Source organism: Loxodonta africana, chromosome 5 (assembly GCF_030014295.1).
Source record: "Loxodonta africana isolate mLoxAfr1 chromosome 5, mLoxAfr1.hap2, whole genome shotgun sequence".
NCBI lineage: Eukaryota > Metazoa > Chordata > Mammalia > Proboscidea > Elephantidae > Loxodonta > Loxodonta africana.
Genome location: NC_087346.1, coordinates 157,261,037 through 157,274,777, shown reverse-complemented (window position 1 = coordinate 157,274,777; position 13,741 = coordinate 157,261,037). Strand labels below are relative to the sequence as shown.

Genomic DNA, 13,741 nt, shown 5'->3' with positions numbered 1-13,741 from the left:
ACGCCGGGAACTGTAGTCGGCCGGAGGGAGTGTTCTGGGAGGCCAGGCCACCCGGTGCACACCGGGAGCTGTAGTCCGCGGGCGCGGGCCCGCCCCTCACCTGCCGGCTGCCGGCGCCGGAGGTGGCCAATGGGAGCGGCGGCCGGCCGCCCCGCCCAGCACCCGCCGGACGTCGGTGCCGGGTTATGGCCGCCGTCGGTGCCGGGTCCTCGGATTGAGCGCCTGCCGCCAGGAGCTAACCGCCGCCGCCAACCGTCAGTGCGGGGCCAGGCTCGCCCACCCGCCGGGCACCGAGGCGCCGCCAGCACGGCGAGGAGCCGCGGCCGCGGAAAGGAGGCTGCAGGCCGGCAGCGGGCGCCGCGCCCGGGCACATGGCGTCCATCTTACTGAGGAGCTGCCGCGGCCGGGGGCCCGCCCGCCTCCCGCCGCCCCGCGCCGCCGCGCCGAGGGGTAAGCCGGCCGGCGCTCGGCCGCTGGCGCGGGGTCGGGGCCGGGTGGGGCTCGGGCCCTGCGGCTCCGGGCGAGCCGGGCGCGGCCCCACGGGCGGGGCGGGGCGGGGCGCTCGGCCTGTGCCCGGAGGACGGGCTGGGGCCGGGAGGCGAGCCGAGGGGCGCCTCGTTCGGGGTCACGGCCGGGAAGGAACCGCAGACGGCCCCGCGGCGGCCGGGCGAGCCAGCCGCCAGCCGCTGTCCGCCTCCGCAGCGCCCCGCCCGGCCGCCGGCCCGCCGCCTCCCGGTGCGCGGGAGCCCGGGCTGGGTGGGCTGCCGGGGCGATGCCGAGCGGCCGCGGTCGGTCTGGGCCCCAGAGCCCGGCAGCTGCAGCTGGAGTCGCTGGCCGGCCTGGCGACCCGGGGCCTGGTGCGAGCGGTGCCACTTGGCGCGGGGTGCGGCTGCCGTCACTCTCTCCACTCGGGCTGTGACCTTAAGCGCACCGGTCGCCGCTGGTTACCGTATCTGTAGGAGAGCTTAGGAGAGTTTTGGAAAGAGCGTGCTGACGACCAGCCCTGGTCCGGCACGCTGGCCCCTTCTCTGTGACAAGTTTCTGGAACGGGGCGGCCACTCGCGAGCACAGCCGTGCCTTTTGGCCACGTTCTGAGATTCTGAGGTGGGACTGTCCGAGTGGCGTGGAGGCAGACCTGTAAGATTGCAGGAGATCTGGGGGACCTGATGAGGTCGATGGCAACATCCCGTTTATCCCTGTGAAATTACTGGGCACCCACCTGTGTGGCGCCAGATACTGCGCGGAGCGATGAGCTAGCTGCAGACCCTGCCCATATAATTAGCGTGTGTGTGTGTGTGTGTGTGTGTGTGTGTGTGTGTGTGTCACCTTCGGGAATGCTGAAATGCTGAACATGAGTGTGTGTGTGTCTAATTGGGTAAGTGGAAGCTTCCCCAGTGCTGACTGCAGACAGGGTCGAGGGCGAACACTTAGACGAAGCAGGGAATATCAAAAGTGATGACACTGCAGAGGCAGGAAGATATGAGAGGCAGTAGGAGATGAGCTGGACTGATGGGCAGAGGGCACTGGTGTGGGCGGCGGCCTCACGTCCAGGAGAGCACTCCAGTAGAGGGGCCCCAGGCATTGCTGTGCGTGACCTGACCTTCAGCAGGTCCCTTAACACCTGGATAACACCTGACTCACAGGCTCTTAGGGTTTAACACCAAAGGCGCCTACGCTTGGCTCCTAGCAAATGGCCTCTTTCTTTGTTTTTCTCTCTCTCTTTTTTAAATTTAGGTGAACGTTCACAACTTAAGTTAATGTCTCATAAAAATTGATACACATGTTACTTTGTGACATTAGTTGCAGTCCCCAGAATGTAACAGCACATTTCCCCTTTCCCCTTCTGAATTTTTTTTTTAATTTTTAATGTGCTTTAAGTGAAAGTTTACAAATCAAGCTAGTCTCTAATACAAAAATTTGTACACACCTTGCTATACACCCCCAGGTGCTCTCCCCCTAATGAGACAGCACACTCCTCCTTTCCATTCTCTATTTTCGTGTCCATTAGGCCAGCTTCTGATCCCCTCTGCCCTCTCATCTCTCCAGACAGGAGCTGCACACAGTCCCAAGTTTCTACTTGATCCAAGAAGCTCGCTCTTCACCAGTATCATTTTCTATCCCATAGTCCAGTCTAATCCCTGTCTGAAGAGTTGGCTTTGGGAATGGTTCCTGTCTTGGGCTAACAGAAGGTCTGGAGACTGTGACCTCTGGGGTCCTTCTAGTCTCAGTCAGACTATTAAGTCTGATCTTTTTATGAGAATTTGGGGTCTGCATCCCACTGCTCTCCTGCTCCCTCGGGGTTCTCTGTTGGTTCCCTGTCAGGGCAGTCATCGGTTATAGCTAGGCACCGTCTAGTTCTTCTGGTCTCAGGCTGACGTAGTCTCTGGTTTATATTCCCCTTTCTGTCTCTTGGGCTCATGGTTATCTTGTGTCTTTGGTATTGTTCATTCTCCTTTGCTCCAGGTAGGTTGAGACCAGTTGATGCATCTTAGATGGCTGCTTGCTAGCGTTTAAGACCCCGGACGCCACTCTCCAAAGTGGGATGCAGAATGTTTTCCTAATAGATTTTATTATGCCAGTTGACGTAGATGTCCCCTGAAATCTGTCTTTCTCTCTTTAACCTATCTGGATTTGTTTACTTATTTGTATGTTTGTAAGATTGCGCTAAGGCTAGTACTTGTCCTATACAATCAAGAGAGTCTAGTAATATAAAAAAGGTTTTTACAGTTTGTGAGAATACCACAAGAAACTTAATTCTTGTAATTTTTAACAGTGGCAGGTCAGCAGTTGAGACCTTTGGAGCTGTGGGCAGGGATAGCCTGAACAGCCTGGTCCCTTTCTAGCTCAGCTTTTAGCCTTTCATCTGCTGGGGAGGCGCCCTCTGCGTCTTGAAATGTTAAAGATGATGATAAAAATGTCTTTGCCCCCTCACATTTCTACAGCATGTTATGGTTTAAGAATTATCTGATGTTTTCTGTGTGTGAACGTTTTTTTTTATCATCCTAAGGACACAAATGTTTTTATCGTTATCACTGTTCTTTCTTATGGAGGTGTTAAGTGATTGAGGGTGAGTTATACAGCCAGTTTGCTGTAGGACCGAGAAGAAATTCAGAGCCTTTGACCAGGTTCTCCACTTGGGGGCTGGGGATGGACTTTGGGGAGATCCCTGAGGCCTTGGAAATGAACACCCCCACCCCAGCTGAGTGCTTACACGTCTTTTTCTGGAGCAAGGGGCCCTGGTGGTCATCAGATTCCCTAAGGCCTCAAAGACCCCCTTGGCCATGACGCGTTCATTAATTCAGCTGTCAAACATTTACTGAGCTGACCGACGCCATCCCTCCTGAGTTGTTAGATGCCAGCCAGACTCCTGGTGACTGTTTGATTAGACTGTTGTGGTCCATAGGGTTTTCACTGGCTGCTTTTTGGAAGTAGATCACCAGGGCTTTTTTCCTACTTTTAGTCTGTAAGTTCTGCTGAAACCTATTCAGGATCATAGCAACACGCAAGCCTTAGGCATGGAAAATTAACCCCGAGCCCTTTTCCCTCGTGGTGAGCAGGTCCCTGTGAGGCACACAGGCAGGCAGCGTGGCAGTGTCCCCGAGGGCAGGCCCTGCCTCCCATCCTGGCTGCCTACCTCCCAGCTACAGGACTGGGCCAAGAAGCCGTCCCTTGCTGTCTCCTTTTCTCATTGTAAAGCAGGGAAAGGGTCACTGCCTGACAGTTGTCAGGTGGAGGGTTGATGAATCTGCTCACGTGGAGTGCTCAGGACAGTGCCTGGCTCATCTTTTTTTAAAAGAAACTGTTTTAGAGCAATTTTAGATTTACAGAAAAACCTGAGCCACTAGCAGGACAGTTCCTATGTGCCACACACCTACCCTGTTGTTAACGTCTCATATGGTTCACTTGTCGCAACTGAGCAGCCACACCGACACGTTATGTTAACTAGAGTCCACACTGTGTTTGGGTTTCCTTAGTTTTCCCCTAGTGTCCTTTTTCTCTCCCAGGATCCCATCCAGGACACCACGTGACATTTAGTCATCATGTCTCCGTAAGCTCCTCTGGGCTGTGACAGTTTCTCAGACTTCCCTTGTTTTCGATGACCTTGACAGTTTGGAGGAGTGCTGGTCAGGTACTTTGTAGGATGGCCTCACTTGGAGTTTGTCTGATGTCTGTCTGATTAGACTGAGATGGTAGGTTTGGGGGAGGAAGAGACCACAGAGGTGAAGTGTCTTTCTCATCACTTCCCATCAAGGGCTCACACTGTCACCACGACTTAGCAGTGTGGATGTGAACCTTGATCCCTTGACTGAGGTCGTGTTGTCAGGTCTGTCCTGGCCTGTACCTTTGGAAGGGCGTTGCTACCTGTGGCCCACATTTCAGGAGTTGGCAGAGGGTGTTTAAAAGTAGGGGTGACTGGGCTTGCTAAAGAGCTGGGTGGGAGAGAAGGGGGAGAGAGGATTAGGGGTGATTCCTGGTCATCTGGCCTGAGCCAGCACCAGGGACAGCAGTGCCATCTGTCACCAGGGGAAGACTTGGGAGGGAGCAGGTTGGGGGCATGGTGAGAGTTCCTGAGTTGTTGAATTAGCTGCCTGTGAGACCTCCAGGTGGAGGTGTTGCACCAGGTGGACCATGTATCCGCCGCTCAGGAAAGTGCTTGCCTTTGTCCTAGAAAGGAGCAGCCTGAGGAGGAAACCCAAGAGAGTGTGGCTTCCTGGAAGCCCGGTGAAGAAAGAGCTTCCGGAAGGAGGGAGCGGCCCACGCAACAGGGAGTGGTCCGTGGACAGTGTCACTGCTGTGGAGGGGGAGGGGAGAGGAGGACTAGCAGAAAGCACTGGTGTCCTCTGTGGCCTTGACCATGGCCTTGACTGAGGGGTCCCTGGGAGCACTGAGGACAGAAGCCCCTGGAGTGGTTTTGGGAAGAGCACGGCAACAGCGAGTGGCCGAGTGGACTAGGAGACGCAGCTCAGAGAGGAGCAGGTGGGCGCTGCAGGGGGACTGGAGTAGGAGGTTCGTTCTCAGAGGGGAGGGGACGCTTCCTACGGGTTGGGGGGTTGGGGGATCCGAGTCAGGGGTCTGTCATCAGAAAGGAGGCAGTGTCACTGCTGGGGGATCTGAGTCGAGGTCTGTCCTCAGAGAGAAGGAGGTGCTCACTACAGGTGAGTTTGAGGGGGGTTGGTTTCCACTTTTTACATTTGCAGGATGGGAACTGTGGTGGCATGTCTGCCTGCTGGTGGGGACGTGCCTGAGGTGCGTGGAGCCATTTCCCAGCTGAGTCTTTGGGAGGCTGGGGAGGCCCCAGGTAGGAGCAGAGAGACCAGAAGGAGGGCACAGGTGGTACTGTGGTGGTGGGCTGTGGCCCCTCACGTTTCCTTCTGTTTTGGGGGGAAGGAAAGGGAGGGCCTCAGTGTGAAGGACTTGGCATGTCCACATACCACAGCCGTTTCTTTCAGTGGGTAAGGTTTATAAAGTAGATGTTTATAATGGAATGTGTATTTTTTAATTTTGATTTAAAACATAAGTAACACTTGATATGGAAAAGAACGTCTATGACATCTTTAAATTATGGGTGATGGTGACCTGAACATGGGGAAACCCAGCCCTGACCTAAAACCTAGGCCGTCACCAGTAGTCTGCATTTCTAAATGTTGTGTTTAACTGAAGCATCCCTCACCATGTGAGTGGCTGCTCCTCTCTTGAATGACGTGAAGGAGCAAGAGGACATCTTTCATCCCTGGGAGGACCCACTGTAAGCAGCCGGGTACCACCCTGCCTGACCTCTTGCTCTGGGCTGTGACACTCAGCGCCTGTCCCCTGCCCCCTCTGGCTTCTCTTCCCCGCCTGCTGGCTCTTACAGTGATGTCTCAGCCATCCAAACCTGCCCCTGCCTCTCCCCACTGCCTGAAGGGTCGAAGCCGTTGGTCTCGCTGACAGACAAGCCTTTTACAAATGCCACCTGCCTTTCCAGGCTCGCCTCCTTCTGGGGAGCTGCCTGATTTCTGCACAGGCCTGGTGCACCCTCAGTGGCCGCTCCAGCAGTGCCTGCCTCGTCTATCTGACATCTGTCTTGAATCCCCAGTACAGGCAGACCTTGAATGTTCGCTGTGTGAGTGAGCTCTGACTTTATGCTGACAGAGTCCTGAGTCTAGAGTGAGTTAGGGGAGGCATCAGAAATACGTTAAAACCCTGAAACAGTTTGTACCCTTGTCACTGTTTACTGTTCATCCCAGAGGTGGCGTCCTTTTTGCATTCGTTTGCTCATCTTCATAGCCCCTGTCCCTTGTGCACTCAGAGAGGCCGGTGTGGTCATTTTCATGGGCCCATGCTTGCTCTGCAGGACTGACAGCGTTGGAGGTCACGTGGCGTTCCTGGCCCCTGTCCACCAGAACCAGCCTAAAGTGCTCCCTGGGAGAGTGGTCCTGGCCCCTCTGCTTGCTTGCCAACTGTGGGATCTCTTTCTTGAGGCTTGGCCTGCGCGGCTTCCCCCTCGGGGTGCACGGAACCAGGGGCTGTGTTAGGCTCCCTTTTTTTCCTTGGGGCCACCCTGAGACTCTTTATTCCCTGGTTGGGACAGACCCATCACTTAGCTACACTCTGGAGCCTTCCAACACTTAGAACAAGCTTCCAGAAACTTATAGGGAGAGGTTTCTACAGAATAGAGTGGTGCTGTTTTAGACTTTAAAAGATGGTGTCAGTATAAATAGCCTAGTTTGAGATTTATTTACTTACCTTTTCTTTGTTTTTGTCGTAGGCAGTCTGGGGGACCGTGCTTGTCTCAGTTGTACCAACACCGTGGGGCTGATAAGCCATGTGTAAGTAAATAATGTCACTTTTCACATGTATGTTTGAAAATGGGGCTTGGAAATGCTTGAGAGTCAGGCGTTCCTCTTGATTTTGAGGGGGAGCAATTTCATACTTTCCTGTCCTATTTTTTCCTAAACCATGCGCATAGGAAAATGAATGTCCGTCATCCCAGTACTCTATTACATATTTATTCGCATTTTGGTACATTTTAGTCAAACCTCTTCGTCTAACTGTTTTTTCATTTAAAATATACAGTTTTTTAAATATATAGTTGTTATCGTATCCTGCATGGGGTTTGGTATCACATAGCTTCTCCATGTGTCCACACAGCTGCCATTTTTTCATTTTTTATTTATTTTTATTGTGCTTTAAGTGAAAGTTGACAAATCAAGTCAGTCTCTCATACGAAAATTTATATACACCTTGCTATATACTCCTAGTTGCTCTTCCCCTAATGAGAGCACATTCCTTCCCTCTACTCTCTTCGTGCCCATTCAGCCAGCTTCTGATCCCCTCTGCCCTCTCATCTCCCCTCCAGACAGGAGTTGCCCACATAGTCTAATGTGTCTACTTATCTGAGAAGCTCACTCTTCACCAGTGTCATTTTCTATCCCATTGTCCAGTCTAATCCTTGTCTGAAGAGTTGGCTTTGGGAATGGTTCCTGTCTTGGGCTAACAGAAGGTCTGGGGACCATGACCTCCGGTGTCCTTCTAGTCTCAGTCAGACCATTAAGTCTGGTCTTTTTACAGTAATTTGGGGTCTGCATCCCACTGCTCTCCTGCTCCATCAGGGATTCTCAGTTGTGTTCCCTGTCAAGGCAGTCATCAGTTGTAGCTGGGCACCATCTCGTTCTAGTATCAGACTGATGTGGTCTCTGATTTTATGTGGCCCTTTCTGTCTCTTGGGCTTATGATTACCTTGTGTCTTTGGTGTTCTTCATTCTCCTTTGCTCCAGGTGGGTTGAGACCAATTGATGCATCTTAGATGGTAGCTTGCTAATGTTTACCCCAGATGCCACTCTCCAAAGTGGGATGCAGAATATTTTCTTAATAGATTTTTATTATTCCAGTTGATCTAGATGTCCGCTGAAACCATGGTCCCCAGACTCCCGCCCCTGCTACTCTGGCTTTTAAAGTGTTCAGTTTATTCAGGAAACTGCATTGTTTTGGTTTAGCCCAGTTGTACAGCGGCCATTTTTAGTGGTCTTTCATTTACTAGAGGAGCCCTGGTGGCACAGTGGTTAAAGCGATGGACTGCTAACCAAAAGGTCAGTGGTTTGAAACTACCAGTGGCTCTATGGGAGAAAGATGTGGCAGTCTGCTTCCATAGAGATTTACAGCCTTGGATACCCTGTGGGGTCACTAGGAGTCGGAATCGACTCATTGGCAGTGGGTTTGGTTTTGGGTTTTGGTTCATTTACTCATGCAAAAAAGACTTCGATGTGTGTCAGACAATGTCCTGGGTGTGGGGTCTGTCAGTGAACAGGAAGACAGACATGCTGCCCCCTGGTGCTCCCATCTGCATGCTCCCATCACATGTTTATTAAGTGATGACCATATGGCACACTCCATGCCTGGTTTGGAGGGTGTTCCTGTGAGTACAGTGGACGATAGCCCTTCCCTTATGGTGCCCACAGTCTGGCAAAGTGACAGGTAATTGACAGGTAATGACAGCTTAGTGTAGAAAGGCTGCGAGGGGGGCTTGCGGTGCTGCTGTGAATCTAGGGGGCCCATTTGAGAAGGCCTCTTGGAGTGAGGACACCCCATGCTTCCCTGTCCCCACACTGGACCTGCTGTCCCCTCTGCCTGCACCCCTTTCCCTCCCCCAATCTGGCCATCTCCTGGTGTTCCTCCTCAGCTGTGTGATGACCCCTAGACCTCTCTCCGGAGCACCAGGTCTGTGTCCACCTCCCCCGGACACTTTCTTAGCAGTGTCTCAAGCTCAGAACAACTGGAGTGGAGCTTGCCTCCTCTCCCCTCCGAGCATCTCCAAGTGTCCTATGTGAGAGAGATGTGGGGGAATTTTGGGTTTTCGTATTCATTTAAAATTATTGATTTACTATCTCAGTTTGGCTGTGGAACTTTCTGGAGGGTGCTTCCTGGGGCAGATTTAGTTCCCTAAGATAAAAACTTGGTTGTAGTTTGCAAAAATGGTGCAACAGTGTCACACCTCATCTAATTTCACAAGGGGGAGGAGAGAGAATCAAGGTCAACATCAGCAGTCAGACAAACCTCCTGTCTCCAACCTTTTTACCAATTCTGACACCAGCTACCCATGCCACGGCACTCTCTGCTTCCTTGCCGCCTTCGGTAATTCATGGCGGTGCCCACAGAGTTCACAGACCATACGCACAGTTACGGGTTTGATTCGAGAAGCGGTAGTGTCGTTAGGTGCTGTCAAGTCAGTTCCGACTCATAGCAACCCTATGTAGAACAGAAGAAAACACTGCCTGGTCCTGCACCGTCCTCACAATTGTTGCCGTGCTTGAGCCCATTGTTGCAGCCACTGTGTCATTCCATCTCATTGAGGGTCTTTTTTTTGCCGACCCTCCACTTTACCAAGCATGATGTCCCTCTCTAGGGTCTGGTCCCTTCTTATAGGGTGGTAACAGGTTCCAACTCAAGATCAGAATCAGCTTGGAAGTAACAGGAACAACTCAGTATACAGTTCTTTGATCAGGGCAGCTTCTTCTCGGCTTCTGCTGCGGGACCCTGCACTGTTGGCGTGGCCTCTGCCCTGCCTGGGCAGGTGTTACAAAGCTTTTTAGCTTTGTCAGCAAGTGCCTAGAGGCACCCCATTCCGCCAGCAAGTCTCCTGCCCAAAGGTGCTCAGCTCTCTTGCTCCGTGGTTTGGCATGTCCAGTGTAGCCACCTTGCTCTGTAGGCCAGAAAACCCACTGTGCTATCTCCTGCCAGTCTTCTGGTTCTGCTGCCTCTGCTGCCACATATTCTCTGACACTTGTCATCTCTCACCATCTCTGGTATTAGAGCTCTCTGTTGCCTGGATCTGGGAGATCTGGGAGGTTCTCAGTGTAGGGACCCTGGATCCAAAGGGTGCGCTTTGTTCCTGGTTCTTCTTGATGGTAGCGAGCTCCTCTCTCTGCTTCTGATACTGGCTTCTTTTAAGCCTAGCGGGGATGGCAAAACTGACCAATCCCCTCATTAGAGTTCCATGGACTTTATTTGCATGGTCCCACCCCTGCAGTGTTGCATGTACATTGTTTGCATTATTAGCAGGCTGTCAGATCCCCTTGGTGGGCCACAAACACCTTATTTGTATAATCCCACCCTTTTGTGGGAGTTACAAAGACCATGGCTAGAAGGGCTGTATGAAGTCATTCACTGCACTGCTTGTTAAAGTCAAATACTGCTTGAGCACTGTTTCCGGTTTCATGACTTTTGTAAAGTGCTGAAGTGAGCAGGTATGCACGCGTCTTTTTGTTCCCCAGGAATATTTCCCTAGCGTGGGATTGCTGGATTGAAGAGTGTACAACAGCAGCCCCCTCCCTGGTTCATGTCCGCATCACCAGCGGCCTCTGAAGGCCGTTGCCACCTGCTGTAGATGCTCCTATCTGGCTCTTCGGCTTTGATTTTAATTAGGGTCTTTTCTGATATTCAGAAGTCTTTTGTCATGAGGTCTCCTCCTTGTTGTGACAATATAGGCTTTAATGGATAGGCATAGCACATCTTTGCTCTTGCTTCTGTAGAGTCCATCATAAAGTGAGCCCTTTAATCTATGGGTAGCGTTTTGGGTGTCTGGGCCGGGGGTGCTGGTCCATGGTCAGCTGGAGCCAGTGGCTGCCTTGAAGACATGGGCCCCATGGCCTGACCTTAGATTTTTCAAGAGAAATCAGAAGTTTGGCTTTTAATGTGAAGCCTGGTTTTTTAGCGTGGAGGATCTCGATGTGGGTTGGCATCAACCCTGTGTGAACTGGATTCGGATTGTACCAGCCCCTTCAGTGACCCCTGCCTGAATCCACTCCAGCACTGCAGGGGCCACCTTCCTTTCTCCGCTGCTGCCAGGTAACTCAGCATTGCCTTGTTTGACTTACGGAATTCTCTAACCTGCTTGAGTTTCTGGGACCAGGCTTGCACACTTCCCTTTTTTGGCCCTTTCTCTGATATTCTAGTCTGTTTATTCTAGATGGGCATTTGAGTTATTTCACTTCTAAAAAAATATTTTTGGGATTTTAACCCACAATGTTATTTAACCTATTAAAAAGTTTAAGAATCGTAATTGTAAAAAATATGTAGTCTTTCTAAGCGTAAGTTGCTTTCTTTATTAAGACCTTTTCTTCTTTTCAGAAAGAGGTATGCTGTTTTCCTCATACAGGCCGCAGCTTTGCTCTTGAAGGCAGTTGCCAGATGTTTTATATTTGCTGGTAATGGGCCTCCCTTTTTATTGTCTTTTCTAACCCACTGCCATCAAGTAGATTCTGACTCACAGTGACCCCACAGGGCTTCCAAGGCCGAAAATCTGTACAGAAGGAGACTGCCACATCTGTCTCCTGCAGAACTGCTTGTGGTTTCGAACTGCCTACCTTTCGGTTAGCAGTTGATCGTTTTAACCACTGTGCCACCAGGGCTCCAAGTAAAATGAAGTCCTTGACAACTTCAGTATTTCTCTGTTTGTCAAGATGTTGCCTGTTGGTCCAGTTGTGAGGATTTTTGTTTTCTTTATATTGAGGTGTAATCCATACTTAAGGCTGTAGTCTTTGGTCTTCATCAATAAGTGCTTCAAGTCCTCTTACCTGTCAGCAAGCAAGGTTATGTCATCTGCGTATCACAGGTTGTTAATGAGTCTTCCTCCATTGCTGATTCCGAGTTCTTATATAGTTCAGCTTCTCAGATTATTTACTCAGCATACAGATAGAATAAGTGTGGTGAAAGGATACAACCTCAATGCACACCTTTCCTGACTTTAAACCATGCAGTATTGTTCTGTTCAAACGACTGCCTCTTGGTCTAAGTACAGGTTTCACATGGGCACAATTAAGTGTTCTGGAATTCCCATCCTTTGCAATGTTAACCATAGTTTGTTATGATCCACACAGTCAAATGCCTTTGCATAGTCAATGAAACACAGGTAAACACCTTGCTGGTATTCTCTGCTTTTGGCCAAGATCCGTCTGACATCAGCAAGGATAACGTCTCATTCTATGTCTTTTTCTGAATCTGACTTGAATTTCTGGCAGTTCCCTGGCAATGTATTGCTACGACTGTTTTTGAATTATTTTCAGCAAAATTTTACTTTCATGTGACATTAATAATATTGTTCGGTAATATCCTCATTCTGTTGGATCACCTTTCTCTGGAATGGGCATCAATACAGATCTCTCCAGTTGGTTGGCCAGGTAGCTGTCTTCCAAATTTCTTGGCATAGACGAGTGAATACCTCCAGCGCTGCATCTGTTTGTTGAAACATCTCAGTTGGTATTCCATCAATTCCTGGAGCCTTGTTTTTCGCCAATGCCTTCAATGTAGCTTGGACTTCTTTTTTCAATATTATTGGTTCTTGATAATATGCTACCTCCTGAAATGGTTGAACATCAACCAGTTTTTTTGGTACAGTGACTCTGTATATTCCTTCCATCTTTTGATGCTTTCTGGGTTGTTCAGTATTTTGCCCATAGAATCCTTCAGAATTGCAACTTGAGGGTTGAATTTTTTCTTCAGTTCTTTCAGTGTGAGAAATGCTGAACTTGTTTTTCTCTTTTAGTTTTCTAACTGCAGGTCTTAGCATGTTTCAATATAATAGTTTACCTTGTCTTCTCAAGCTGCCCTTTGAAATCTGTTCAGCTCTTTTACTTCATCATTTCTTCCTTTCACTGTAGCTACTCTGTGTTCAAGAGAGTTTCAGAGTCTCTTCTGACATCCATTTTGGTCTTTTCTTTCTTTCTTGTCTTTTCAATGACTTTTTGCTTTGTTCTTGTATGATGTCCTTGATGTCATTCCACAGCTAATCTGGTCTTTTCGGTCGTTAGCGTTCAATGTATCAAATCTATTCTTGAGATGATCTGTGAATTCACGTAGGATATACTCAAGGTTGTGGTTTGGTTCTTGTGGGCTTGTTTTAATTTTCTACATCTTCATCTTAAAATTGCATGTGAGTAATTGATGGTCTGTTCCACAGTTGGCCCTCTGTCTGTGTTCTGACTGATGATATTGTACTTTTCCATAGTCTGTTTCCACAGACGTAGTTGATTTGATTCTTGTGTTTTCCATCCAGTGGGGTCTACATGTATAGGTGCCATTTATGTTGTTGAAAAAAATGTAGTTACAAGGAAGAAGTCATTGGTTTTGTTAAATTCTATCATGCAATCTCCAGCATTGTTTCTATCACCAAGGCCATATTTTCCAACCGCTGATCCTTCTTCGTTTCCAACTTTTGCATTCCAATCATCAGTAATTATCAATGCATTTTGATTGGATGTTTGATCAATCTCAGACTGCAGAAGTTGATAAAAATCTTCAATTGTGATAGGTGCATAAATTTGAATAACAGTCGTATTAACTGGTCTTCCTTGTAGGCATGTAGATATTACCCTGTCACTGACAGTGTTGTACTTGAGGATGGATCTTGAAACGTTCTTGTTGACAATGATCGCAATGCCATTCCTCTTCGAGTTGTCATTCCCGGCATAGTGGACCATATGATTGTCTGATTCAAAATGGCCAATGCCAGTACGTTTCACCTCGCTAATGCCTTGGGATATCAGTCTTTATGCATGCCATTTCATTTTTTTTTTTTTATTAACTTTTATTAAGCTTCAAGTGAAAGTTTACAAATCCAATCAGTCTGTCACATATAAGTTTACATACATCTTACTCCATACTCCCACTTGCTCTCCCCCTATTGAGTCAACCCTTTCAGTCTCTCCTTTCGTGACAATTTTGCCAGCTTCCCTCTCTCTCTATCCTCCCATCCCCCCTCCAGACA

General features: G+C 49.6%; 1 protein-coding gene across 4 annotated transcripts in view; it reads left to right on the top strand.

The window, feature by feature from the left end:
• Positions 1-356: 356 nt before the first annotated feature.
• The window catches only part of LETM1 (leucine zipper and EF-hand containing transmembrane protein 1), a 72,656-nt gene continuing 59,271 nt past the window's right edge, over positions 357-13,741 (top strand). For 3 of the 4 annotated variants that reach the window (XM_064286141.1, XM_064286140.1, XM_064286139.1), the window contains exons 1-2: positions 357-450; positions 6,749-6,809. In XM_064286141.1, the coding sequence (XP_064142211.1) occupies positions 372-450; positions 6,749-6,809 (140 nt within the window). In that variant the 5' untranslated portion in view covers positions 357-371. Of the gene's footprint in view, positions 451-6,748; positions 6,810-13,741 lie in introns of those variants that run through there. The other variant, XM_064286142.1, reaches the window with a different exon arrangement.